The sequence below is a fragment of the Trachurus japonicus genome, chromosome 7 (genome assembly GCF_045865225.1).
Source record: "Trachurus japonicus isolate A0001 chromosome 7, Traja_1.0".
NCBI lineage: Eukaryota > Metazoa > Chordata > Actinopteri > Carangiformes > Carangidae > Trachurus > Trachurus japonicus.
In genome coordinates, this window is record NC_140913.1 from 24252221 (window position 1) to 24277607 (window position 25387).

Sequence of the window (25387 nt, forward strand, 5' to 3'; positions counted from 1 at the left end):
TCCGCGCGCATGCGCAGTTGAGTACTCCCTGTGGAAAAATAGCGATTTAAACGTCATTCTGCGGTAAAGTCTATGTTTTTTTGGTTTTTATTTGTATCTTATTTCACTGGCTAGCACGTCTGTATGTTTTTTCCGTCCTGCTATCACGTTAAAGGGTGGATTTGACCATCCCTCCATTCATTTAGATAGGGGTCTGGTCTCCTTGGGGTTTTCGTGGCGTCGCCAAGATGGCCGCCGAGTGGCATGACTTGCCTAGAAGGACTTTGGTTGTACTCTGACTTATATCGGCTTGCAATCTATAGGCTAGATATAAAATATTAGTATGCTGACATTTTAAAATCATCATCCACTGTGGCTCAGAAAAGGGCATAGTTCCTACTTCCTCCATGCATCTTTAAAAAAGCACTGCCAAGTTTGTAAATACAACTGTACCGCCACGGGGTAATGTGTAAGCGTCAAATTAACACAGACAGTAACCAATAGCTGAGCAGAAGACAGGAAAGAGTGCCTAGGTACCGCCTGCAGCCTCTCCCAGTCCTCTCTACTGTTACATAATCATTTATCAGCGCATTAGGCTTGTCCCTGGATGTATTTTTCTGCTTACTATGTGTGAAACAGAGTGCATGTCCATACATGATTGCCCTAGGACTATCAAAGAATGTCCTGAGCGTAAACATGTGTCTGAGTGTGAGTGTTTGAAAAATGATGTCAAACAAATTGGACCAAACGTTAACTGCACTGTACGTCCAACGTCAAACAACACACACACAACAAAGTTCGTCGCCCTGCCTCACATGCAGTGAGGACATCATGCTGATACATCCCCTAGCCTGACCTGTGAAAAGAGGGTCAACCTGGATGCCATTCAGCTTAGAACGAGTTTAGCAAGTCACTGAAACGCCTGTTGAAAGCCGTCCACAACACAGTACTGTCACTATCCCATTCTTTCTCTCTCTTTTCCTTCTGTGATTGGGCAATCCTGGGCCTCTTCTCCAGCTCTGGCTCTCTCAGGGCATATTTCAAAACTATTCTGGATGGAACACCAAACATGTGGTCAGTTGACCAGTACACCCCCACACCATTCATGCCCAAACCACTGTACAGTTGTAGCCAGAGGGTGAATTCCACTTCTAGTCAAAACTCTGTGTTGAGGAACACTGGTTTAGAGTTCAGTATAAAAACTGAATGTGATGATTGTTTTACAGTAAACACCACAAATTCAGTGCCAAATTAACTCATCGATTCAGCATAACAGAAAGTGGAGCTGTGCACACATAAATAGGTCTAGTAGTTGACTATGTGCTCCAGAATCCAGTGGGCTGGTTACACATCTGCCTTAAGCTCACGTTTTAATGCCAAGCCAAATTTTGAATCCCATCAAATGACTGTATTGCCCGGAGCTGTTATCTTATCTCTCTCACTTAGCATGTAACAAAACAGCAAAAAGCACAAATAAAACAAAGATAAAGCCACAACAGCGGTTGATGATTGTGCATATGAGCAGCTGCACTGTACCTGTTTCTGGGGACAGGGATGTGAGAAGAGGGGAGGGGTTGTCTTTCAGTTGACGGTGGTACGTTCTGCACTTGTGCTGCCCTGAAGCTGTTGGCCAGCTCTGCGTGTTTCCCTGGGTTGCTGATGTCAAAATGCATGAAGCCGCCATGTGACTGCCCGTTTACGCCTGGGCAGTGAGTGGGACTGGCCCTCTTCAGGATCCCAGTGGAACCGGTGTCTTTTTGGTCCCCTCGGCCAGTCTAGAAAACAGGGCAAAAACACGTTAAAAGTCATCAATGAATGACATCTGTCTGAGTCATCTAGATGTTACTGCCCTTTCCCACTGTAGATGAACCATCTGAAACCAGTGGGAAAGAAGGCAGTCACAGGTGGAAAAAAACTTTATTATCCAATAATTATACTACAATTATTTGATAAATAAATAGAAAGATACCACCTTCTGAAGAGACTGACTGATCAATGCAATAACTTACTTTGTAAACAAAAGTTATTCTGCCGATTATTTCAAATATCATCAATGAATCACTGAGTCTAAAAAAAAAGAAAAAAGAAAAGTGAATAATAAAATTTGTAGTTTCTTAGGGCACACAGTGGTCTCTATAAAGTTTCTGGGGTTTATTTTTTCAGTCCAGAAGTTAAAGACTTTGAATTTACTGTTAGGCTGCTACTGCAAATCACCACATCTGACCGGCCAAATCTACTATTAACATTGGGATTTTTTTTTTTTGCTTTAAAGATTACTGAAATCATGTTTGTTTGTTTTAAGTGCAAATTGTGCAATTCACTGAACTCAGGGTTGAATATGTCTACTGATAGCTGTGGCATATTTGATGTTGTTGGGGGGGGGGGGGTTTGGATCTATTTTGACATGAATAAAACTGACCCTGCAAAGAGAGAGAGAGAGAGAGAGAGAGAGAGAGAAATTCACACAAGGTAGGGCAATAAAAAAGAACAACAACATAACGCACGTTTTAAAAAGCACAATGCAAACAATCAGCTGCAGCATGAATAGGGGGGGGGGGTCTTAGAAAATATCTACCACGTCTTTTTTAGTTGGGTCGACTCGTGTGTCAGGAGCAGCCGGGCCTCGCTGTGCAGCCAGGAAGCCCTCGCTGTAGCTCCACCCTGAAGTTATGGGGGTGGGGCAGGGGGGTGGGGAGGGGGGTTCAGCTCGTAGTTACAAGTCCCTGCCCCCCTTTTTTTTCTGTAAACTTTGCACATAGACTGAGCCGCCGCCATTTAAAGCCGTTTTGGATACGACGTAATTACTTGCGAGGAAGCATTTTGACAGCAGTCGGTGAAATTAGTAGCTTACAAACCCTCTAGTGTCCAGACGTGGTTGTGTTGTGTTTTGTTTTGTTTTTTAAAGGCGGTGTTCAGTTCAGTTCACAACGCAACATTATACACAGTAACGTTAGTAGTTAGTTTAGTTTCAGTCTGGTGTGACCGTTAAGTTTCAAGATTCAACCGTCAATGAATTCCCCAACATTCAAACCACATAAAAACGCCGCGTGAGCCTGAGCCGTTGAAACTGTTAAACTTTTTAAAAAATACAGTGTAACGGCGGCTTGACGTCACATAACTCAGTGATATCTATGGTTACTACTTAGCTGCACAGACACAGTTGACTTTTACCGGCGGCCTAATGGAGGACTCCTATGTGCGCACTTAACACGACTAAAAACGACACTTACTTTTTCCATGTGCAATATGCGACCACCTGGAGACAGTCCGTTCCCTTTTAGAGAGCTTCTTTCGCTGCTGCTGGTCACCTCCGACGCTGAGCCTACGTCCACTACGAATTTGTAAAGGACCGGCGGCCCGTGTGTGTGTGTGTACGCCGCCGGTATGGGACCGTTTCTTTCTACCGTGGTGGGCACCCGGGTGTCGTGGAGCACGGAGCGGACCCCTCGCTCCCCTCCTCCTCCTCCTCCGACACCGACACCGACCCCGACCCTCGTCCCGACCGACGACTTCTCCAAAATATATCTGGAATCCATTTTTTCAGACGGGGTTGTTGAGTGGAGACTAAAGAAAGAAAACCAGCTTTCTATAGATTTTAGTGCAAATTGCTGGAGTTGGATACATTTATCAGGATTGTCGCGAGTTGATAGGAATTATTGTCTGTCTGTGTCTTAACTTCTATTCTACGGTAGTCTACATGTAAAGTTTTCCACCGCCGCCACCACCACCACCGAACCACCACCACGACCCAGGGATATCCAAAAAGCCGCCCGGTCAGAAGGATAAAAGATTGTTTTGCCTCTTTCCTCCAAACGAATGCCACGCCCCCCCAGCTTCGCTCCCATTGGTTCACTGCGTACATAAACATTACATTTTGGCACGCAGCCACGGCGAGGCGGCCTCTCATTGGCTGCCGCCGACCTGTCAATCACGTTTTTTTTTCCTCCAAACCACGTAACAGGGGGGCGTGCCCTTACAGTTTACCGGCCGGTGTCTGTCGACGACGTGCCGGTCTGCAAGGCAAGCGAAGAGAGAGGAGGTGGGGTGGGAGAGCAGAGCAGCAGAGGGAAAACAGCCTGCAGGCCCCAGCGACAAACTGCGCATTTACGTGTTTGCATATCAAATGAAGATTTAGCGGCTCCTGTTTTATGATCTTAACTTTATAAGCGAGTTATTATCGAGGAAGTGAACCTCAAAGACAGATCGTCTACTCCACCACAAGTTAGAAACCCCAACTGATTATTAAAAGTGTTGTTTTTGTTTGGCTTTTACATAAATGAATACAGGATATGGAAACAAAAACCGGTGGGGGAAGAAGTACTGTGAGTTTTTGAAACCAGTGTATTTATGGATAGACGGCTTGACTTGGGAAGGTTAAATAATGTAACTCAGTACTTTTCAATATCATTTGTTGGTAGATGCAGGATTGCCCCAACCTTGACCTTTCCAAAGCAATGTTTAATGAAAATTAGTCAGTATAATAACAGATGAAACCAGTTATGGCTGTGTAACTAGCAAGTCTGTTCCCCAACACAAAGTGCTAGTGACATTTTAAGTATAGAAGTAAAAGCAATCTTTATGCAAAATGCCCAGCTCCTGGCAGCTATAAATAGAGGGAATACATAACACTGAATTTAAAAATTAACCCAGCCACTCACCTCTGCCCAGTTTCCAGTCTACTGGCCACCCCGCCCCTCACCTGCTCCAATTGACCTAATTGACCAGTATGTAGCACAAGCACACATTCTTGTTTCCACGCACCAGTTGTCAGACTGTCTTCATACTGCTTGCCAAGCTCTCAAGACCTTCATACCTGCCAGATTTCTTTCCTGTGTGCCTGCCTGCTCGACTAATATTCTGCTATTCTGCCCGACAACTGTTTGCACTGTTGCCTCCCTGGTTTGTTTGCCTGTTTTGGACAAACCTGTAAGACTATGCCCATTGACTTTTTTTTTTTTTTTTAGAAACATGATATGATCATAATTTGAATTTTATGAATGTGCATTCATTTATTTATATAGGAGAATTTATTTTGGTGTCATGTGCGAAGAAGAGCAACTACTAAGAACCTGATCATGTATTTACTTTGATACAATATCATGATTCCCTGTGCATAATATTGCAATCCAAAATGAAAGCACTGCAGTAAATACACTGTTATGACTGTCACATGGGTGCACTTGATTTACATCTAAGACAATTTTGAGATCCAGCATGTGAGTTGATTATATCATACAGTGGACAAATTGACAGAAAAACATTGCTTTTTGTATTGCATTACATTTTAGGGAAATTGCAGTGAATGCTTCTCAAAAGGAAGATTTCCACATTTATCTGTGTATTTTTAATGCATCCACTTCCTGTAGATACACTTTGACTAGTGCTGTCACAATATCGAGCAGACTAGACTGTCTCTGTATATTTAGTATGACTTTTTTTTTTCAGCAACTTTCTTCCCCTAGAATTAAAGATTCATAGAAACACAAAATTCCCAAACATTGTAAAACAGCTGTTTTATTTCAGTCGTTGGAGACATCTGAATGTCCCTTTATCTGACCTATTTCTAACCTGTCTGCAGAGCCTAGTCACTCTAGTTTATTGCTTAATTTTACACAAACCCATTTTACTGCACACTGCATTTATTGCAAGTTACAATTATTACTGTGACGCTGCCACAGAGCCCTAACAACTGGCGCTGTAATGCTGCCTGGTTTGTTACCCTGTGCAAAGCAATAAGACTGCAGGCAAACGACAAACACACTTTATAATGTGCCACTTTATTAGAAAAGTAAAAACTCACTTTAATATTTTATGAAGGTTAATATAAAACATTACAATCTTTTGCATATCTGCACTGTCACTATGTTTTATTATATTTACTATTTTTAAACTAAACCCTGTGCTTTAAGAACATACAACATTGGCTACAGCTGTCACAGCAGTATTGGCCCATAATTATATCTGAAGACAATTAACAAACAGCATCTGTATCTGCATGGAAAGCATGAAACATTTTGCATCCACAAAGTACAATGTGTCTGTAACCATCTTTTCTTTTCTTTTTTTAAACAAATATACTGTATACTGTATGTTACATTGGAACAACATCAGAACAGCAACAGAGTATTATACACATTTACATCATCATACTGTATTTGTGCAATGAACATCTGTCTCAATCAGTGTTCAACAAAATATATCAGATCAGTGCTTTCTCTCAGGATAAAGAAAATGTGACACGTAAAGTGACAGCCAGAGAAAAAGGATTAAGTGTGATAGCGATTTTCCAGCCAGTATTGTCCAAAGGTAGCCTCCACAGGGCCTGTAAAGCGTCTCAGCTGTTAGCCATTTCTCATAACAGACAGTAGTTGAGCCGTTGGTTCGTCCTTGATATCAGCCTGGGGTTGGCCTGACCCAGAGCCTCTGCATCCCCCCCCCCCCCCCCCCCCTCCCCAACCCCCCATATCATTCCCTGAGTCCCTCAGAACTGGACATCAAAGGCCCCTCCCCAGCACAGCGAGGGAGCGAGGTGAAGCAGAGAAAAGAGAGGTCTGTGTCGGTTACTGGAGGATGAACACAGCCGGGGGAGGGAGTGTATTCGAGGGCTGACCAAGTGGAAGCAAAATGTGCTTCCTCCTCCTAAACTGGAAACGCACATGGCTCAGTGTTGCAGAGTGTGTGCTTGCCAGTGTGTGTGTGTGTGTGTGTGTGTGTGTGTGTGTGTGAACACGCACGCAAACCCAGTGTTGGCAGGAGGAGGGTCCTTTGGATCTGTGTGTCCATTTGCGGTGGTCCTCATCTAGTTTTCTATTCTCCCTTCCCCTCCTCTCTCTATCACTCTCTCTCTCTCGCTCCCACAGAGGGGAGGATAAACAACGCCCAACCCTGTTTCTCTCCCCTCCTCCTCCTCCTCCTCCTCCTCCTCCTCCTCCTCCTCCTCCTCCTCCTCCTCCTCCTCTTCCTCCTCCTCCAAGTTGTTGCTTTGGAAAAACTGATTGCTGCTTTGCATCACATGGCAAAAAAGTACAACAGAAAAAGATCAACAAACAAGAGATCAATTAAGTACCACAATATTTGTTTTCATCTCCACACATCGAAGCATGCACTTTTTTGATCAAGCAGGAAAAATTGCACCAACAACATAAACGTACTGTTTTCATGGCAGTGGCATGAGCTATTTAACCAATGGTATTGTCAGTAGGTAAGAAAAAATAAACAGTGCTTTAAAATACAGAGTGCATTTATTTTTACATCCTCTCTTGACACAGTAGCATTAACGAATTAATGTTACTAACCTTTCTAAACCCGTTTTCTCTTTGCATGGTTGTCTCACAGTGAGCTCATTCTAATGCCTCATCTCTCAGCCTGTGAGCAGATTGTATTCCTCCTCATCCCTTATCTTTATGCCCATTTATTAAGGCTCTAATGTTTTGTTTTCTCCCTCTTCTTTCTGTTTTAATGTTCCCCAAAGCTACATGGGAAAGACATTGTTTATAATGGAAGAGAACAGAGGCTGGAGACGATGGTGGGGAGAGGGCGAGGGGCAACCTTCCAAAGGACACTTGCTGGTAATTTTTGTGCCCAGCTCTTTATTTTTCTTGGAGTCCAAACCTCCTGTTGCTATTTCAACCAGCAGACCTACGTCTGCTGAGCTCTGGCTATGACTTGAGACCATAGAAACGCCTTTTACAGCATGCTAATGCACAATTAAGCCAACCAGTCCTGCAGCTGTCCATTGCAAAATCACAATGGTCATAAAATCAGATGTTTACAGAGCCCAACAGACATGATACATTAACTGTCCAGGATGAAGCTTCCTGTGTTATTTTGGGCTCTCTTTCACTTCCTTATTTTTTTGGAAAAATTAATTCTCTCCTTTCTCCCAGTAATACAGTAAAGGTCTCCCATTGTGAAATCTATCCGCCATATCACTCTGGGGAAACGCTTGCACAACCCACTCAATGCCCCTGACCTGACTTTACCCTGCATGACTCTGCCGAGTCAGTGTGTATCTGTGTAGGGCTGTGTTGGGTGGGGTGTGTCATCAATGCCTCTGGCTACAGATGTTTGTCAAATCTGAGCATGGATTATTACCTAATCTAATAATGTATGTGAAGCTTACATTAATGCCCAGAAGCCACTTTTACTAGTCATCGTGAGGGCTGTTACTGGTAAATACTAATACGGTGATGGCACATTGATGGCCATTTGTGAAACAATAGTCTTCGTTCACCTCCATGCTTAAACCAGCCTACAAATGATAGGCCTATGTTTGAACAAAGCACTGTATGGCTCTCTGCAAGGCGATAGGCCAGTCGGCACAGAGAACCTGTTTCAAATGTTTGCTTAGTGAGAGCTAAGCACCGCAAATCTCTGACATCCTTCTGCGTATATTACATAAGTCCCTCCAAGATGAGGCATGTGTGAATATATGTGTGCGTATATGGGTGGCAATAGCTAAGGGTGTGCCTCCAAATATAGCCAGCTTCCTTGCTACTACTGTCCCACTTCAGGTGTGAGTTGGTTGTGTCTGAGTTTGCACAACGCATGCACATTTCTTTTGTTACATAATATTAAAGTGTGTTTTTCCTCAGATTGTGAGTTACACCACATACTCTTTAAAGAGTACAGTGTTCATATAAAAATAAAGATATTATGGAAAATGATGCACAAACAGGTGAGTAATGGTCAGTGACACAGTAACTTGAAGATGTATATTCCAGTTTTCTTTTCTTTGTTTTTTTTTTCCTTTGTTGAAATGTATTTGGTCCATATTTGGGCTGGACTAGGCTTAGGCTGGTTCTGAAGTACAGACCGATCAAGGGAAATTTGAACCTGGATTAAGACCCTGTTTGTACCTGATGTCAACACAAAATGGATCCTCACGTTGTGTGTCTATAGAGGGCCTTGTATCTTTATACAGCGACCTGCTGACCGGTGAACAGAAAGATCCCTTTCATGACTCTGTACCAGAGGGTTCTGGTCTGGGCCTTTTCTGCGCGTCAGCCAGCTACAGGCCCGTGACGTACATCTCCATCCCGTCGTTGAAGGTGAAGATGGTGGTGGTGCTGGAGCTGTTGGCCCCTTGTTTCACATCACTGATGGTCTCGTAGAAGTTTTCCCCACCAGGCATTCCTCTGGCAGGCGGGGCGGTAGGTCCTGAGCCCTGAGGTGCCGCTGGTGCTGCCTGTTGTTGTTGTTGTTGCTGTTGTTGCTGCTGCTGTGGCGGCGGCGGCGGCTGCGGCGGCTGTGGCGGCAGTGGCGGCGGCGGCACCGGCTGCTTCTTTCTCTTCAGAGTGGCACTACCCCCCCCAGCTGTGTTGCTATTGGTTCCCCCTTGCTCACGTTTCCGGTGGGTGTCAATAGTGGCGTACGCCGGGTCGGACTCGGCCATCACGCACGAGGGCCAGGACCGGTCTCCTACCGGCTCGTAGCAGGGCTCCTCCTGGGAACGCGCCTGGCCCTGGACTCCTCGGCCTCGGCCCCTGGAACCTGCGTTTCCTCTCTCCCCGCCGCCGAAGGAGCGCGGGAGGGTCTTCGCTCCGTTGTTTTCCATAGGAGGTTTCTTCTTCTGAGTTTTACACACGATGGAGTAAGTGTCTGCAATCTGAGAACAGACACAGGAGCAGAGAGGGATATGGCATCAGTTCACCGCACTGAACTACAGTTCAACTCCATCCTACGGTCTATGGGTGACCGCTCCTGAACTAGACGGTTACTGTTACTCTGCAGCAGCTGATTCAACCTACACATTTTATACTGCACTGATGAATGAATGGATGAATGAACTAACAGACACTGTGTCATTCTTCTCCTCCTTTGAGGCCCAACTCCTGAGTTAGCTGTGAATATTTATCATATTTATATATTTATGTATCTGTCTGTATGTCTGCCAGACACAAAGGGATAACATGTGAACATGAGAGCAAACATATGACGCTGCTAATTTGATGTGTGAGCATGGCTTGTGTGGGTGTGTGCACAGTAGATTGCACATGTGTTGACAGAGCTCGCTCTGTGCTGTAACCTGACCTATTTTGACAGGGCAGGATAAGGCCGAGTAAACTGTGTTATCACTCTGTTGAGGTCTGGGCAGAGGGACGGAGTTAGTTCTGCAGTGGATGGACCTGTTAAAATTTCACCACAACTGCTTTGGCAACAGAGCAGCGTGGTATGGTGTGAAAGATCTGGAGCACGGCCAACTCGCTGAAGAAAAAAAAAAAAAAAAACAACAAAACCTGCTCAGTGCTCATCAATGGACTTTGCTCACATTTCAGTTGGTTTGAATGGAGCTTATGCACACGTCACGTTTATGCGCCTCTTTACTGCAGGTGTATGTGTGTGTGTTGTCTGTGCAAGTGTGTGCGCGATTACGGTGCAGCGTGTGTGATTTGAGAAACTAGGACTCACAGCTGTAAGGCATGTGTGAGGTTTTTGCGGAGAATTCAGATAAACCAGTGCCGTGACCTCTGGCATTTCTGTGTCAAAATTCCATGAGGGGAGAATAAGAGCAGAGGATTGTGGGAAATGGTCGTGTTTACCTTCCGTGTTCACACCCAGACCAGCAGCTCTGCTCTAGTGGCCCTGAGAAACACTGGCTATGCAAACTATCTTCTCCCTCACTCCCTCACTCACTCACTCACTCCCACACGCGCATGCACGCACGCGCACACACACACACACACACACACACACACACACACTGATTAAGCTTGTTTTTGTTCTGCTCCCAAAAACTGAAACCTGAGAACACACTGGCAATCAGCATGACTTGTGTTTATGTGCTCACCTTGCCACTGCTTTCATGCCTTTCATGTCTATATAATATACGTCTTTTAGAAGAGAAAAACAACTTTAGCTAAGCTGGGAAAATATGGTTAAAGTGCAAACCGATGTAACTTTCATCGTGAAGATCGCTCCCTCTTTCTGTCTCCGACAAGTCTCAAGCGACGCAGATACCCTGCCCCCACAAATCTCTAGTGTGACCTTTTTGGATAAACAAAGACCCTGGCGTATGCTACAAGTGTGTGCACACACATTGTGCATTGTGTGTGTGTGCGTGCGTGTGTTTGTGCAAGTGTTTGTGTGTGCATTTGTGCACAGAGAATTTGCAGCTCTGCAGCAGAGGAAGGAAGTCAAGATGATGGGGATTTCAAAACTGGGCTGCAGCTGTTGAGGAAGCCTGTGCACTGTATGTTTTCTTTTCTCCTCCCCTCAGCCTGTGCTTCTCTCTCTCTCTCTCTCTTCTGCCTCCACTGATACTGCCGTCGCTCTCTGGTCAGACTGCGGCGCTGAGAAGTCATATTTAATTTTCTGCAAACACTGATTATCCATGGAAACACAACAGCATGCAATGGCCGATGCATCTGTGTGTGATCAACTTCGTGAATAGCAAATATGGCACAAGTTTCCAAACGGCCTGCTGGCAGTTGATATTCATCTGGTAAGACACGCTTTGCGCAATGTGATTGGCTGGAGAAGGCAGCGCCTCCTAATAGCCACAAAGGGAGTGGAGCAGAAGGAGAGAGCGCCAGCGGAGAGGAGGAGATTTAGGTGGGAGTGGAAACTCAACACCTTTTGACGGCTGCAACTGACAACCTCCAGAGGATACAAAGTATATGGGCAAGTTAGGGCAACAACAAACTATCCAATGGAAAAACACAGCAACTACGGGAGAGAAAAAGGTCGAAAAAAAGAAAAAAAAATGGGGAAGAAAGTTAGAAAGAAAGAAAAATAAATTGAGAGAGAGAGAGTGGAGAATGCAGTCAAGGCCAGCTGCACTGTGTACTAGAGTGATTTGCAGAGGAGGAGTTTAACTCTTGAGCCAAAGAGCAGATACTTAACCCTTTAATCTCCGCACACAGCAGTTTGCAAACTTTTTTAGCTGAACAATGACTCAAACAAGAAACTTACCAGCAGTTTAAAACTGCCTTTTACATACAGTACCTCCACCCTCTTAGATGAAAAGAAAAAAACATCTATTCATTTTCTGCTTATCTAGAAGATCATTTATGTGACCTAATAATCACAAACTGCAGAAGTTATATTTTTCTGTCCAAGTACAGAATTAGCCTTCAGCCTGAATTTACTGACACGAGCTGATGAGGATGATAATGGAGGCTCAGTCAAACACAGACTAATAACAAACAGTGGTCTATTCAGGGACACCTCTCCTCATGTCGGCCCCCAGCACCCCCCGAGCATGACAGAAGCTCCCGAACGGCTTGGAACTGTCTCAGTACGTTGAGAGGGACTGAGAGACAGAGCTAATGTGTGTGGAAGCACATGTGCTGGAGTATGTGACATGACCCCCGCCTCCCAGACATTACTCTCTCTCTGCCATATACTGTCTATACATCTAGGTCAGCTGGGGCTGATCACATCGTGTCTGTTTGGCCTGATGAGACACAACAGCTAACCTTTGACAAACACCTCTTTGAATGCAAAGCAGTGATTAAATATTCTGATATACCGGTGTCCGATCCGTCTGGTGAGTCATGCGTTAGAGAGACAGACAGATGAGCGGGGGGCTGGGAGATCGGGGTCAAGGTTCAGGCAGGGGGGGGGTTGGGAGGTTTTGCATGCATGTAACGTAACCTCTAGCTGTAAGCAGAAACCTGGTATGACAGGCGGGTCACAGGGCAGCGCTGTTATGACGGCATGCCAAATCAAACGGGCACCCCACTCGGTAAACACGGCAGTCACAAATCACAGATGTGTCCGTCTGTCCGTCTGTCCATCTGCCTGTGGAGCGACCCCCCCCCCCCTCCCCCCTCAACTACTACCATCACACACATATACAGAATCAGAATCAGAATCAGCCTTTATTGTCATTATACTACTGTATAACGAAATTTTACACCCTCCCCCCCTTCAGTGCAAACAAGCAGACTATAAAAATACAATATAAAAACACTTTCAATAATATAAAAATAAATAGATAAGAATAAATTATACGCAGACTATACTACCTCCTTTGCGGTCGGGGGAGATGGATGCCCCTGTCCGTTCTCTCCGCGGTTTGGAGGTGGGTGCAGGGTGATGATGTCATCCTCTTCTGGGGGCTTCCAGATGTACTGCTCGCCGTTACCCATGAACACCGGCTCCTGGTAAACAGAACTCAAATGAGGGGGCTTGGACAAGCAGCTGCAATCAAAATCTGGAAGTCTATGTGCAATAGTGTAGAAATGTTTAAAACATGTAATTACACATAATCACGCCGGTGCTGTGTGTCTTTTTGTTTTGAAGTTGTTGTTGTTTTCAGCGCATGTTTATCCGAAAACCTGCCAGTTGTGGAAGTTTTCATTTGCCATGTTTGCTCGATAGGTAAACAACAGCGGCCATGGTGCACAGCACGGGCCGAGGGAAGAGTGTGTGTGCATGCTTGTGTGCGTGTGTGTGTCCATGTGTGGGAGAGAGAGCATTTGTTTTGAAGGTCAGAGGTCGTGACTGCATGAACGATGACACACTTGCACGATGGGAATAAAGTGGACTGTTTTTTATCAAGTTTGGCCAGCGCTCCTGTTACAAAAACTGCTGAACAAACATGGTTACGGTTGTAAAAGTGTCGCTTATAAAGCCTGTTGATGACAGATGTCTTTATTTCTGTGTCCTCCTTTTATTAAATGATCTGTCTTCTTATTTCTTTTTTTTTTTTTGCTCTCCAAGAGTAGCATTGATGCCAAAATCCAAACAAACAAGTCAGAGAGCGACACTGTCACTGTGTTGGCGTTGAGAGAACGATCTCCTCCTCAGCTGGCAGCTGCTTTGAAAACCGGTTTCTAACTGGAATCAGATGTCACTGACATTTATCCTGTGTCGCCACAGCTGTACGTTTCTGTTACCATTAAGTGAAGTGTTAATGAACTCTGTATCTGTTTTAAAAACACCCACGGCCTGCGCTGTGTGTAAGCACCAGGGAATGGCTGCTCAGTTGTTGGATTTTCATTACACAGAGTTTATTAGTTGATCCTCCTTCATTTGCGACCAACCTTTCCTCGAGGTTTTTTTTTACACACATCCACTCAGTTGAAGATATCCTGCTGACACACAGGAAGACCTACCGACAAACAGACAATGCTGCAAAAACATAACCCTCGTTCAACTTGACAGGTCGAGGTCATTTTAGCAAAAGTTTGGAGAAGATAACAGATACCTATGTTTTATGTTTATGTTTATGTTTCCAGTTACCTGGATTTTCTATCTGCTTAACGGCAGCTGAATATGGCAAACAAAATAAAACCTGGCCGGCCTAAATTAGAAAATGGACGACGTTATAAAACGATAACTAAACAAGTAACTGCGCCTGTTAAATTTTTATCGCCACTGGTGATCGAAACCAATTAGGCACCAATTAGAAAGCATGTAGTGGTGTGTGTGCACATGCGACCGAGGATGATTAAACTTTTATATGCTCCTCCTGTGCAGTGTGAGTGAGTAATAGAAGCCGGGGCAGAGTAAATGGCTTCAGCATGTTAACATTATTTATCCCCACACTGGCTGCTGGCTACCTGTTAGCCATTTCTAGATAGACTTGCTGATAGATTCAACACACACACACACACACACACACACACACACACACACACACATACATACACAAGCAGCTTGGCAGTCAGCCAAGCTCTTACATAATCCATCCTTCCATGCTCTACTCCGGCCACTCTAATAGCGTGCTGCGCAGCACAGTGCAAAGGGGCAGAAGAAACACACATGCACGAACATGCACACACACACACACACACACGTTAACACACACTATGAAGGATTTAGCATACACAAGATTAAAAGTGCAGGTCAACAACGGGGCTGACATCCACGGCTAAGGCAAAATTGTTTAAACAACCATATCAATCTCCTTCAATTACTAACAGAAGAGACGGAGTCACGTCTTCTGCTCTGCCGAACACACACACGCGCATGAAAAACAGATGTGTGTGTGCCAGCAAACCCCACAGGAGAGGCCGATCACCATCCGATCATTGTGCCTCCGTTTCCCTCTCAGAACTGGCCTAATCTGTGGCCTTGACTGTTTATAAACACAGCCCAGCTGGCAACATACAACAGTATTCAAATAAAAGACTAAATCAGAAAACTCGAGTTCCTGAAAGTTGGTTGGTATGTGAGTTTGTGAATTTTACCAGTGGTGATTTTTGTTCAAAACATTAAAAATATTTCCACACATGAATAGATGTAGAATAAATGACAGTATTAGAGTATAAATGTGCGGTAGAATCTGAGAAGAAGACATCAAGTGACTGAAAAATAAATGATAAGGATCCTCCAGGCTGAAAAAGAGAGCTGTTTGTTTGTAGACAGTGCCCTCTGGTGGGAACCAGGCAGACCTGCAGCTCCAACAGCTGGACGGTTTGGTAATATTGTACAATGCCTAAGGTGGATGGAGAGCATATTGAAGCAGTGATTGCTGTACCTTTGGGAAGGAGTGCAGGTGAAACGGCTCAAGCGGCTTGCGTGGAAACTCCTGACTGCGGTGCAGCGGTGGGGGGGCAGTGGAGGGTGAGTCACTCACGCTCGACTGGCTGTCTGACTGGCTGTCGGCCCCGTTATTTTCCTTCCTGTTTGTCTTGTCAACCTTTAAGTATTGAGTCACCGGTGAGAACATTACACACAAAGTTGTTGTTGTTTCAGCCAAAGAACACATCAAAAGTGCACATTATCAAGCTTTGTTGTTCAATTTCTCCTGCGCGTCATGTCAAATATGATGTATTTTATGTCATGGAATGGCTTCAGTTTGGTTCATTTTAATATTTGACACAATTATCCAGTGCCAGTCATGCTGATGGATGCCTTTTTATATCTCTGTGTGTAGAGAGCAAAAGCATCTGAAGTAGCCTAATTATATCAGACTGTAGTTTAGAGCGATGCTTTCACTCTCACTGCAACAACTCTGTTGCAGTACCTGCTTGTTTAAACCACAGTTGATTGTATCACTCACTGCTCTCCTTGAGACTGATTTCCATCACAGAAACGCAAATAGTAGCCATGGATACAGCATGGTCACATCTCCTGTTACCACTGCACACACACACAGTCGGTAGTTCTCAGCTGATGTTATCGTTATTTTGTCGACAAAGTTGTGCGATATACCGTACCAGTAGAGTATCTGTGTGTATGTATCCACATTAACACGTTTGACTTCTTATTGCAGATGCTACAACACCGATGCAGCCTTCAAACTTTAGGAGTTTATCCAAGTTGGGCTTAATTAGAGAAGTCATGACATTTCCATCAAACTCAAACTCATTCGTTTAACTGAATCAAAAGAGGAAGCATCACCTCTTTCATTTCAAATTAGCACCTGCACAGCTGATAAAAAAGAAATGTAGGTTGAATTTAATTACCTTTCTGAACTTCCGTATGGAGGCGTACTCTGCTGCGGTTGGATCTTGAATGGCCAGGGAGTTAACAGAGGACATGGGAGACCTATTGACCCCACTGGCTCCGTTTCCTCGTCCTGTCATTGGACTGTTAATGGTGCCGTTCCCTCTGCCGTTCCCTCGGCCGTTCCCTCTGCCGCCCTGCGAGGGGAAAACGAGGCGCACACAGGATTTAGGTTTACTACAGATGTCAGTTACTGTTAAATGGATAGTTAAACATTTTGGCAAACTGGCCCATTGCCATAATCCCTATAGCAGTAGGTTTGTTACCTTTATTTGTCGGTGTAAGCTATTTTTAGAATGGCGGAGCAGAGCCGCGAGCTGCTCAGAGCTACTCCACAGAGGCTAATGGGATTTCTTGGTTTCCCTCATTAAACTCATCAAATACACAATCCAACAACTCCAAAACGCTCTTGTGGACAAGTCGTGACCTGCATATTCACCACGCTATGAGATAATAACGCAACGTTACCAGACGGAGTTGTTTTCTAGACAAATGCAGAGACTGCTTGCTGAAAAACTGCCCCTGACAGGAACACGCATCAGCTGTTTTGCATGAATTTACCTCGAAAACAACTCCATCTCATAACGTTGTGTTATTATCTCATAGCGTGGTGAATGTGCAGGTCACAACTTGTCCACCAGAGCGTTTTGGAGTTGTTGGATTGTGTATTTGATGAGTCTGGTGAGGGAAACCAAGAAATCCCATTAGCCTCTGTGGAGTAGCTCTGAGCAGCTCGCGGCTCTGCTCCGCCGTTCTAAAAATCGCTTGCACCGACAATTAAAGATAACGAACCTACTTCTAAAACCATAGGGATTATGGCAATGGGTCAATTTGCCAAACATGTTGAACTATCCCTTTAACACTGATAAATGTCATTCATGAACATAGAAACAAAGAGGTACTGATGCAAAGTACACTACTCAAGGCCCGGCTGCAGCTCCAGCACAGATTATAGTGCAGGCTGTCTACAAGCCAACAGACAATTACCTGTTATAGCTCTTCCATTAACTTCCTGCAGGCAGCACCGGTATTACAAGTGCATCAGAAATGAGTTCTCTGTGACCTCATGTCTACATGTACAGGTCTAACGTGCTGCTGCTAAAAGGCAAGGCAAGGCAAGGCAAGGCAATTTTATTTGTATAGCCCGTTTTTACAAACAGTTTGTCTCAAAGGGCTTTACATGGCATCGTAGCAACATCCTCTGTCCTTAGACCCTCACATCCACTGAGGAAAAACTCCATGGAAAACCCTTTTAACAGGGAAAAATCGGAGAAACCTCAGGGTGAGCAACAGAGGAGGGATCCCTCACCCAGGACGGACAGACGTGCAATAGATGTTGTTACAGACAAGAAAACAGTTTATAGTTTATGTCACAAAACTGTTCTATTCAGCAGTGAAGCATAAATGAAATGTTAGATCTGTGTATATACGTACGTTCCCGTGCCCGTTCCCATTGCGGGCTCCGTTGGCGTGAGCCGGGGGGCTTTGGGCAGCTCTGATCATAGATGGCGTGTTGGTGGAAGTGGGCGGTGGGGCGGAGGGGACCTTGGGGCCCAGGTCACCTTCCCGGACCCCTACGCTTTCGTACAGGCCGTCGTCCAGGCAGTAGGTCGGGGTGGGGTTGTTGCGCAGGCCCACCTCGGTGTACGTGTGGTCTCTGGCCTCTCCTCCTCCCCCTCCTCCTCCTCCTCCTCCTCCGCCTCCCCCTCCCCCTCCTCCCCCGTCCCCTCCTGTCTCTCCTGTCTCTCCCTGGCCCGATCCCTGGGGACTGGTGGGGATCTGGGGGAGCTGGCGCCCATGGGAGGGCCTCAGGTCCGTCTGGGAACACCGACTGTGGAGGAGCAGGAGGTCCATGCTGGCTGGACGGCTCTTACTAACAGCTGCACACAAGGGGGGGGGGGGACGACTGAAATGTAATTACAGCATAGTGCTGCATGCCATATATACAGTTATGTTCATAATAATAGCAGTCCGACATCACTTGCAAGATAAATCAGGTTTAGTAAAGGTATAGAAAACGGTTTAGTAAAGGTATAGAAAACCAACAGACCCAACAGGCATGACGTGCATGCTGCTGATTCTGTGAAACTGAATCATTTACTGAAAGGGGCGTGTTCAAAAAAATAGCAGTGCCAGGTTCAATTATTGAGGTCATTGATTATGTGAAAAAAAATAGGTGTTAAACAGGTGGCCCTTATTCAAGGATCAAGGCAACTGATGCTGCATATGCTGGCTGTGCATTTGTCCTTGAAAAACAGAGTAAAATGGGTTGTTCAAGACACTGTTCAGAAGAAGAGCATTCTCTGTTTAAGAAATTAATAAAAGAGGGGAAAACCTATAAAGAAGTGCAGAAAATGATAGGCTGTTGTTCAGCTAAAATGATATCAAAGGCTTTAAAATGGCAGCCAAAACCAGAAAGGCGAGGAAGAAAAAGAAAAACGACTATTCGAAGGGATCGGAGAATAACCAAAATGGCAAAGGCTCAGCCAATGATCAGCTCCAGGAGGATCAAAGAAGATCTAAGATTGCCTGTGAGTACTGTAACAATCAGACGACGTCTATGTGAAGCCAAGCTACCACCAAGAAGCCCCCGCAAAGTCCCATTGTTAAAAAAAATACATGTAATGAAGCGGTTACAATTTGCCAAACACACCAGCAAGCATGTAAAGAAAGATGTCAACAACACTGCTATTTTTTTTGAACATTATATTTCTTGACTTTCTGTAAAATATTATCAAATTAAATTACTTTTTCCAATTTTCTTGGTTTGAAATAGAATGTGCAGTGTCCCCAATGCAGTTGTGTTCCTTAAAATACAATTTATTTGAAGAATTTTGAGGTTTACTCACCTTTTTAAACACACTGCTATTATTATGAACATAACTGTATATATACTGTCACAAACTATCAGTCATCACTTACAGTTTCCATTGCAGGGAAAGCGATTGATCTCATGCAGTCTGGTGTCAGATTTGCTCATGGAGTTCAGCTTGGGATGTCGAAGTGTACCCTGCTGTCACACACACACACACACACACACACACACACACACACACACACAGGGACATGTTAATACAGGAGTAAAACATGCATACACATCTGTATACACAACTAGAGACTGAGGGAGGAAGATTACAGAGGAAAGAAAAGAAAGAGATGGAGAGGGAGGGAAGGAGGGAGGGGAGTAAAACGAAAGGAAAGCAGCATGTCTCACCATATTTACAGATGTCCCTTTCTCTCCAGCTGGGGGGTGCTTGCTCTTGCTTTTTCTGACACAACATCAAAGTGAGGAAGGTCAACAGGAGCCGGTGGACAGAGAGAGAACATACACACACTCAGAGCACATAGATACTATCAGCATCCAACTCTGGTTAGGGCACAAAAGTCCTTGGTTGATAACAAGAGCCCAGTCAAACATTGAGTGGAGCGTGACTCGGGTCTTTGCCAAAGCGGAGGATGTCCTTCACTGACAAACTTTTCTTTTTTCCGTTCTTTTTTTTTCTCCAAGTTACTTTCACGATAAGAGAAAAACTCACAGTTATCATTTTCTTTCATGCTAATCCCTTTTGCTGTTTTACCTCTGGTATTTTTTATTGTGCAACAAATGTATCTACAGTGCTGTTACGCATGACTGCCGATCCCAAGAGGTGATTGAAACTGTAGCCATAGGAGACTGTTGATACGGCGAGAGAGAAAGAGCAAGAGAGAGACAGTGACAAGGTGAGGTAAGAAGACTAAAGCTCCTGGGTGCAGGTGTGAACGTGAGATCGGCTCTACCCTCGTCTCTTCCCTCTCACTTTGGAGGGTGAGGATGTGCACTGCGTTAACGGGTGAGATTCAGCTGCTGCGCTGCAAACAATGTAGCAATAAATAGCCTCCTCAAGTTCATCCATTATAAGATTGTACATAGATACTATTTTACACCACTGAAACTGTTTAAAATGGGATTAACTCAGGACAGTAAATGCTGGAAATGTCATAAGGAGCTGGGGACATTCCTTCATGCTATATGGGACTGTCCTATGGTACTGCCCTTCTGGAAGGTGGTGCTGAAAAACCTTGAAGGATGGCTTAAACAACCGTTACCAGAATCCCCACAATTATGCCTGTTAATGGATAGGGCTCTAATGCCACCAGGCCTGACCAAAGCAGAGGTCCGGGTGACAATAACTGGTCTTGTTGTTGCGGCTCGACTCATACTACGCAAGTGGAAGAGCCCACATAAACCAGAGCTTGTGGAGTGGTTAAAACTCATGACAGAGACTGCTGCCTTTGAAAAGATGGTTGCTAGGGTTTATAATGTTCCAAGTAAAATTAGTCAGATATGGGAAGTCTTTGTGAACTACATAAGGGATGTGCCATAGAGGGGTGTAAGGCATGGTTGGAAGGATAGTTACATTGCATGTAATTGTATTTATTTATGCTTTGAATATGTATGAAGCATGAGGGGTGCCAGGGGTGGGGGCTGCCTTTAAGTTGTAAGATGAGTATTTATTTTCATCAATGTTATTCTTTATTTTTAATTTTTATCTCGTCCTATCAATCTGTTTCTCCTTTTTTTACTTTCTTAAACAGACTATTTGTGCGATATCTGTAGCACTTGAAATGTCTGTTAAGTTATGTTAAAACAAATAAAAATTTGAATGACAAAAAAAAAAAAAATAGCCTCCTCCGGTTCGCTAGCAGGTGCGAGAATCATAGAAAACAGTTGCACCGTGTAATCGCACAAGTTTGTCTGAGCAGGAAAAAGAGCAGGCGGTCACTTGTGTCAACTCCCGTGTTTCTGCAGATAGCTATTGTCTCCTCTAGTGAGCCGGAACTCCATCCCATTCGGACTAACATATGGCCACCGGGCCCCGAGGGGACCGCGAGGAGGCCACGAGATGTTCATAATAGTCTGGCACAGGATAGGGTTTTAGCTAAAAAATGACATAGAGATGTTAAGATATAGCCTATAACAGGGTTCCTACACATTTGAAATTTCCAAATTCTATACTTTTTCCAGACCCTAATTTCCATACTTCTTGGTAAAAGAAAATCAAATAATTTGCGATATTTAAGTAAATAGATGTGCATAATATAAAAAAAGCATGCAATTTATTATTTGTTTTCATTATTCTGAATGGGTATGCCATTATGCAACCAAATCATTGCCAGGAGATTGTAGCTACATACAATAGTGCATACAAAATAATTAACCCAAATAACTTCAGATAAGACCAAACCAAGATAAGATAAGTAAAATAAATATATTTCCATACAATAGTTTCCATTTTCCATACTTTTACAGACCTGGAAATGTATAAAATCAAATTCCATACTTTTCCATACTTTCCATACTAGCGTAGGAACCCTGCTATAAAGAAAGGGCAACTGTTATGTTGTAATTTTCAGGATAAAATCCAGTGGAAGTGTCCGCCTCAAAAAGAGCATGAATCAATAGCAGGAAATCAATAGTAACAGGTCTCAGGTTTTCAGGATCTATACTATTTGTACATGACAAAGTGAATTCAAACCGGTGAACTACTGAACAGTCGCCTGAGCCTCCTTGACATTACAGCCGGCGCAGGAGCAAATATTTCATTCTTTAGATCTTAACAATGGTGTGGTTTTATTTCCATGACATGAGCTGGTTTGACATTTCTCTACATCCTTATCTGTGTATCCCATGGCAACAAAGCCACAGTGCAGCCTCTGATTGGTCCCCGAGGGTGGCGGGGGGAAAAAAAAGAGAAGAAAAAGGAGAAGAAAAAAAGAAAAAAAAAGAAAAAAGCAGCAGCTTCTTCCATTGCTTCTGCCTGGCTCAGAGTCTGATCCTCTTTAAAGCGCAGGGTGCTCCACTGCTTCTGCCTGCTGAGCTGATGTGAGGCTGCTCTGACTCGGGCCTGTCTCCTCGGCGTCCTGTAAACATCATTTCATCTGATCTGACACTCGCAGCCATTAACATTCATTACTGCCACTCTGCTCCGAGTGGAGGATAAAAGAGATGGAGAGGGCGGACGGACGGAGGGAGGGAAGAGAAAGAAGGGAGGAGAAGAGTTCAGAAGGAGTAGAGACACATAAAAGAAGGGGTGGATGATGATGAGAGTGATCTGGGAGGGCAGGCACTGTGGAAGCTGGCGAGAGAGATGATAAAACTCTGACTCTTCTCTTTTTCTTTCTTTGTTTCTTTCTTCTTTTTTTTTAAATATCACTCCCTTCCCTTCTTTCTTCTGTCACGTTTTGACCGTCCTTCTTACCTTTGACAGCCGACGCAGACGAGGACAATGAGGATGGTGACCACGAAGGCAGAAGCTGCTGCGATGGCTCCCAGGAGCAGCAGGTTCTCGTAGGGAGCCTCTTCGGTTCCTCCTCTCTGATCCATGACACCCACTCACTCGTTCACTCACTCACTCGTTCACTCACTCACTCACTCACTCACTCACTTCCACTCGAGCTAAAACTCTGCCACACAGACCTGCTGTCTGCTGAGGAAAACCTGCAGAGACGAGGGGAGAGGAAGAAAGAGAAGGGAGAAGGTAAAACATATGAGTGACACGTGAGATAAGAGCAAACTGAAACAATGCTGCAGAGAACGAGTGAGAAACTGTGTGTGTGTGTGTGTGTGTGTGTGTGTGTGTGTGTGTGTGTGTGTGTGTGTGTGTGTTTGGTTTGCCTCTGGCCTTTTTGTCACTGTCTCCTTCTGACATATCAGTTTCTATTTTTGACTCAGTAGCAGAATAATGCACAGAAAATAGAACACCTTACAAGGCAGCCAACTATGAACATGCCAGAAGAGGTTTCATCACATTCTTTCTTTCTTTTCGGTTTAAAAAAAGATCAAATGATATACCGTAACATGTGTTTGACTAGCCAGAGAGATTCTTCTGTTAGTTCAACAGGAAAAAAAAAAAAAAAAAAAAATCAACTGAGCTCCCCAGAGTAGACTCTCACTGACAGAAGGACCAGATCCACTGCTGTTACACTTCATTTCCTGGCAGAACACTCTTCTTTCTTTCTTTCTTTCTTTCTTTCTTTCCCCTCCAATCAACTGCAGGTTCAAACTCTCACAACAAGGATTTCAATTGTTTAAACCTCGGTTCATACTGCGGTAATTGTTGTACGACAAACAAAGGCAGCGCTTTCACCTGTCTTTATACCTCAAGTCTTTCTGACACACCAGGGCAAACAAAATCCTCCAAAACAACCCACTCCTCCATACACACACACAGAAACACACACACACACACACACACACACATGCACTTAATTCACGTCAGACAAAATTATCTCTGAGGAGATTTGCACACTGTTCCTGCACTGCTGGATGAGTTTAGACAGATTTGTACACTGCTTCAAAAGCACCTTCTAAAAAGGCTTTCAAAGTGTCGCGAGGGTAAAAAACTTCATAGTCTTCTACGTAAACTGTGTAGGTGGTTGAAGATGAGTTAGTGCCAGAGGTAGAAGGTAAGTTGGAGTTATCTGTATCTGTAAATATATATATATATATATATATATACTTTTTTTTTTTTTTTTAACTGCAGCAGCTGCAGTAAATATTCTGTATATTTTACAGAATGAGGCTTCGTGTGGGGAAACTTACACAGTGTGTGTGCTCCAAAATATGATGTGCTGCTGAAGTTTAAAGGAAGGAGTTTGGGCCTTTGTGGTTTCTTTCTGAAAGTGGTTCGAGAGGCTGAAAATCCAACCTCACGCCTGGGCATTAAGGAAAAGGGGAGAATCAGCCGGACCGACAAAATACCCCGTCTACTCATTTCACTCTCAGAGATAAAGTTATATTGACTTATAGCTTTAAAATAGCCAGCAGCATATGTTGTTGCTCCAGTTTACAAATACAACTCTCAAAAATGCACAGATTTTCCTGTTTGTTGTGTGTTTTACTTCAAATCCCTCTATACAGATAAAATAAATATTTCATTTATTTTCATTTCGACAAAGTATCTGCACACTGTATTAGTATATTTCAAGTAAATCAGCACAATTCATGAAAAATATGATCCAAACAAACAGCAGTATGGAACAAGCAACATATCCAAATCACAGAAGCAATGATTTTAGTATCATGTGCCACAGCAGATCACAGTGTAAATGTCCCTGTTTTACAAATCATATTCTCCAAATGTAAAGGCACCTGCTTTGTAAACATCCCAGCAACAATCTCACTAGTCATAATCTTTATAAAATTAAATACCAAAATGATCATTCCCGCTAATTTGTGACTCATCACAATCACAGTAACTGAGACAATAACTCCTGGTCCACGTCACTGTAGCGTCACAAGCAGGAAACATAACTACAACCAGACTAAACAGCTTCAGAGGACTAAACAATTTACTAAACCTCAACACATTTATTGCGTCAATTGAAAGAAACAGAGTTGATTTTTTAAAATTCAATTTAATATGATCTTTTTAAGCAGTCATGAGCTCTGTCAAGTAGCTTGGTGTGGATGTATTATAAGAACTTATAATTAAATCTTACAATACATCCATGGTGTAGATATTCAATATACTATAATACTATAATATACAATATATTCAAAAACGAATCTGTATGCAGACCAGTATCCAGTTTTAATTTGGTGATGTGGTGAATCTCCACATCTACGTATCAAGTCTGAACTAAAAGAAATCAGCCACTGCTCATTAATGTTGCAGCATATTTTGTTTGTCCTCCCTCTTCTACCTTATCTCTGTCCTGCTTGTGACCATTATTACTCTTGATAAATTAGTCCAAAATGTTGCAAACAATTTTGTATATATATTAAGTTATTATTAATATAATGTAGAAGAGAATATGTTCAGTTTCGCAGGTACAGGTTTCAGGTTTCAGGTTTTATCCCAATCAGGGCCGGCTGCTGGCATAAACCCTCTATGCGGTTGTTTAGGGCCACAGCCGTTAGGTGGGGGGCCACATGATCAGAAAGGTACCGGGGTTCATCAAGTCATTTAAACATCCTGAGGTCTGCACATGCAGCTATGAGCTTTATATGTAATGTGAAGTCAAT

At 43.8% G+C, this 25387-nt stretch overlaps 2 protein-coding genes across 4 annotated transcripts in view; both read right to left on the reverse strand.

Annotated features, from left to right (window-relative positions):
* The window catches only part of slc2a4rg (SLC2A4 regulator), a 44357-nt gene extending 40602 nt beyond the window's left edge, over nucleotides 1-3755 (reverse strand). For both annotated transcript variants that reach the window (XM_085782253.1, XM_085782252.1), the window contains exons 1-2: nucleotides 3210-3755; nucleotides 1516-1754 (exon numbers count right to left, since the gene is read on the reverse strand). In XM_085782253.1, the coding sequence (XP_085638379.1) occupies nucleotides 1516-1754; nucleotides 3210-3515 (545 nt within the window). In that variant the 5' untranslated portion in view covers nucleotides 3516-3755. The remainder of the gene's footprint in view (nucleotides 1-1515; nucleotides 1755-3209) is intronic.
* Nucleotides 3756-8702: 4947 nt separating this feature from the next.
* LOC146984809 (uncharacterized) overlaps nucleotides 8703-25387 on the reverse strand; it is a 51843-nt gene continuing 35158 nt past the window's right edge. The window contains exons 2-9 of one of the 2 annotated variants that reach the window (XM_085782254.1): nucleotides 22620-22858; nucleotides 19595-19649; nucleotides 19303-19393; nucleotides 17815-18260; nucleotides 16341-16517; nucleotides 15410-15571; nucleotides 12951-13085; nucleotides 8703-9586 (exon numbers count right to left, since the gene is read on the reverse strand). In XM_085782254.1, the coding sequence (XP_085638380.1) occupies nucleotides 8990-9586; nucleotides 12951-13085; nucleotides 15410-15571; nucleotides 16341-16517; nucleotides 17815-18260; nucleotides 19303-19393; nucleotides 19595-19649; nucleotides 22620-22744 (1788 nt within the window). In that variant the 5' untranslated portion in view covers nucleotides 22745-22858 and the 3' untranslated portion in view covers nucleotides 8703-8989. The remainder of the gene's footprint in view (nucleotides 9587-12950; nucleotides 13086-15409; nucleotides 15572-16340; nucleotides 16518-17814; nucleotides 18261-19302; nucleotides 19394-19594; nucleotides 19650-22619; nucleotides 22859-25387) is intronic. The other variant, XM_085782255.1, reaches the window with a different exon arrangement.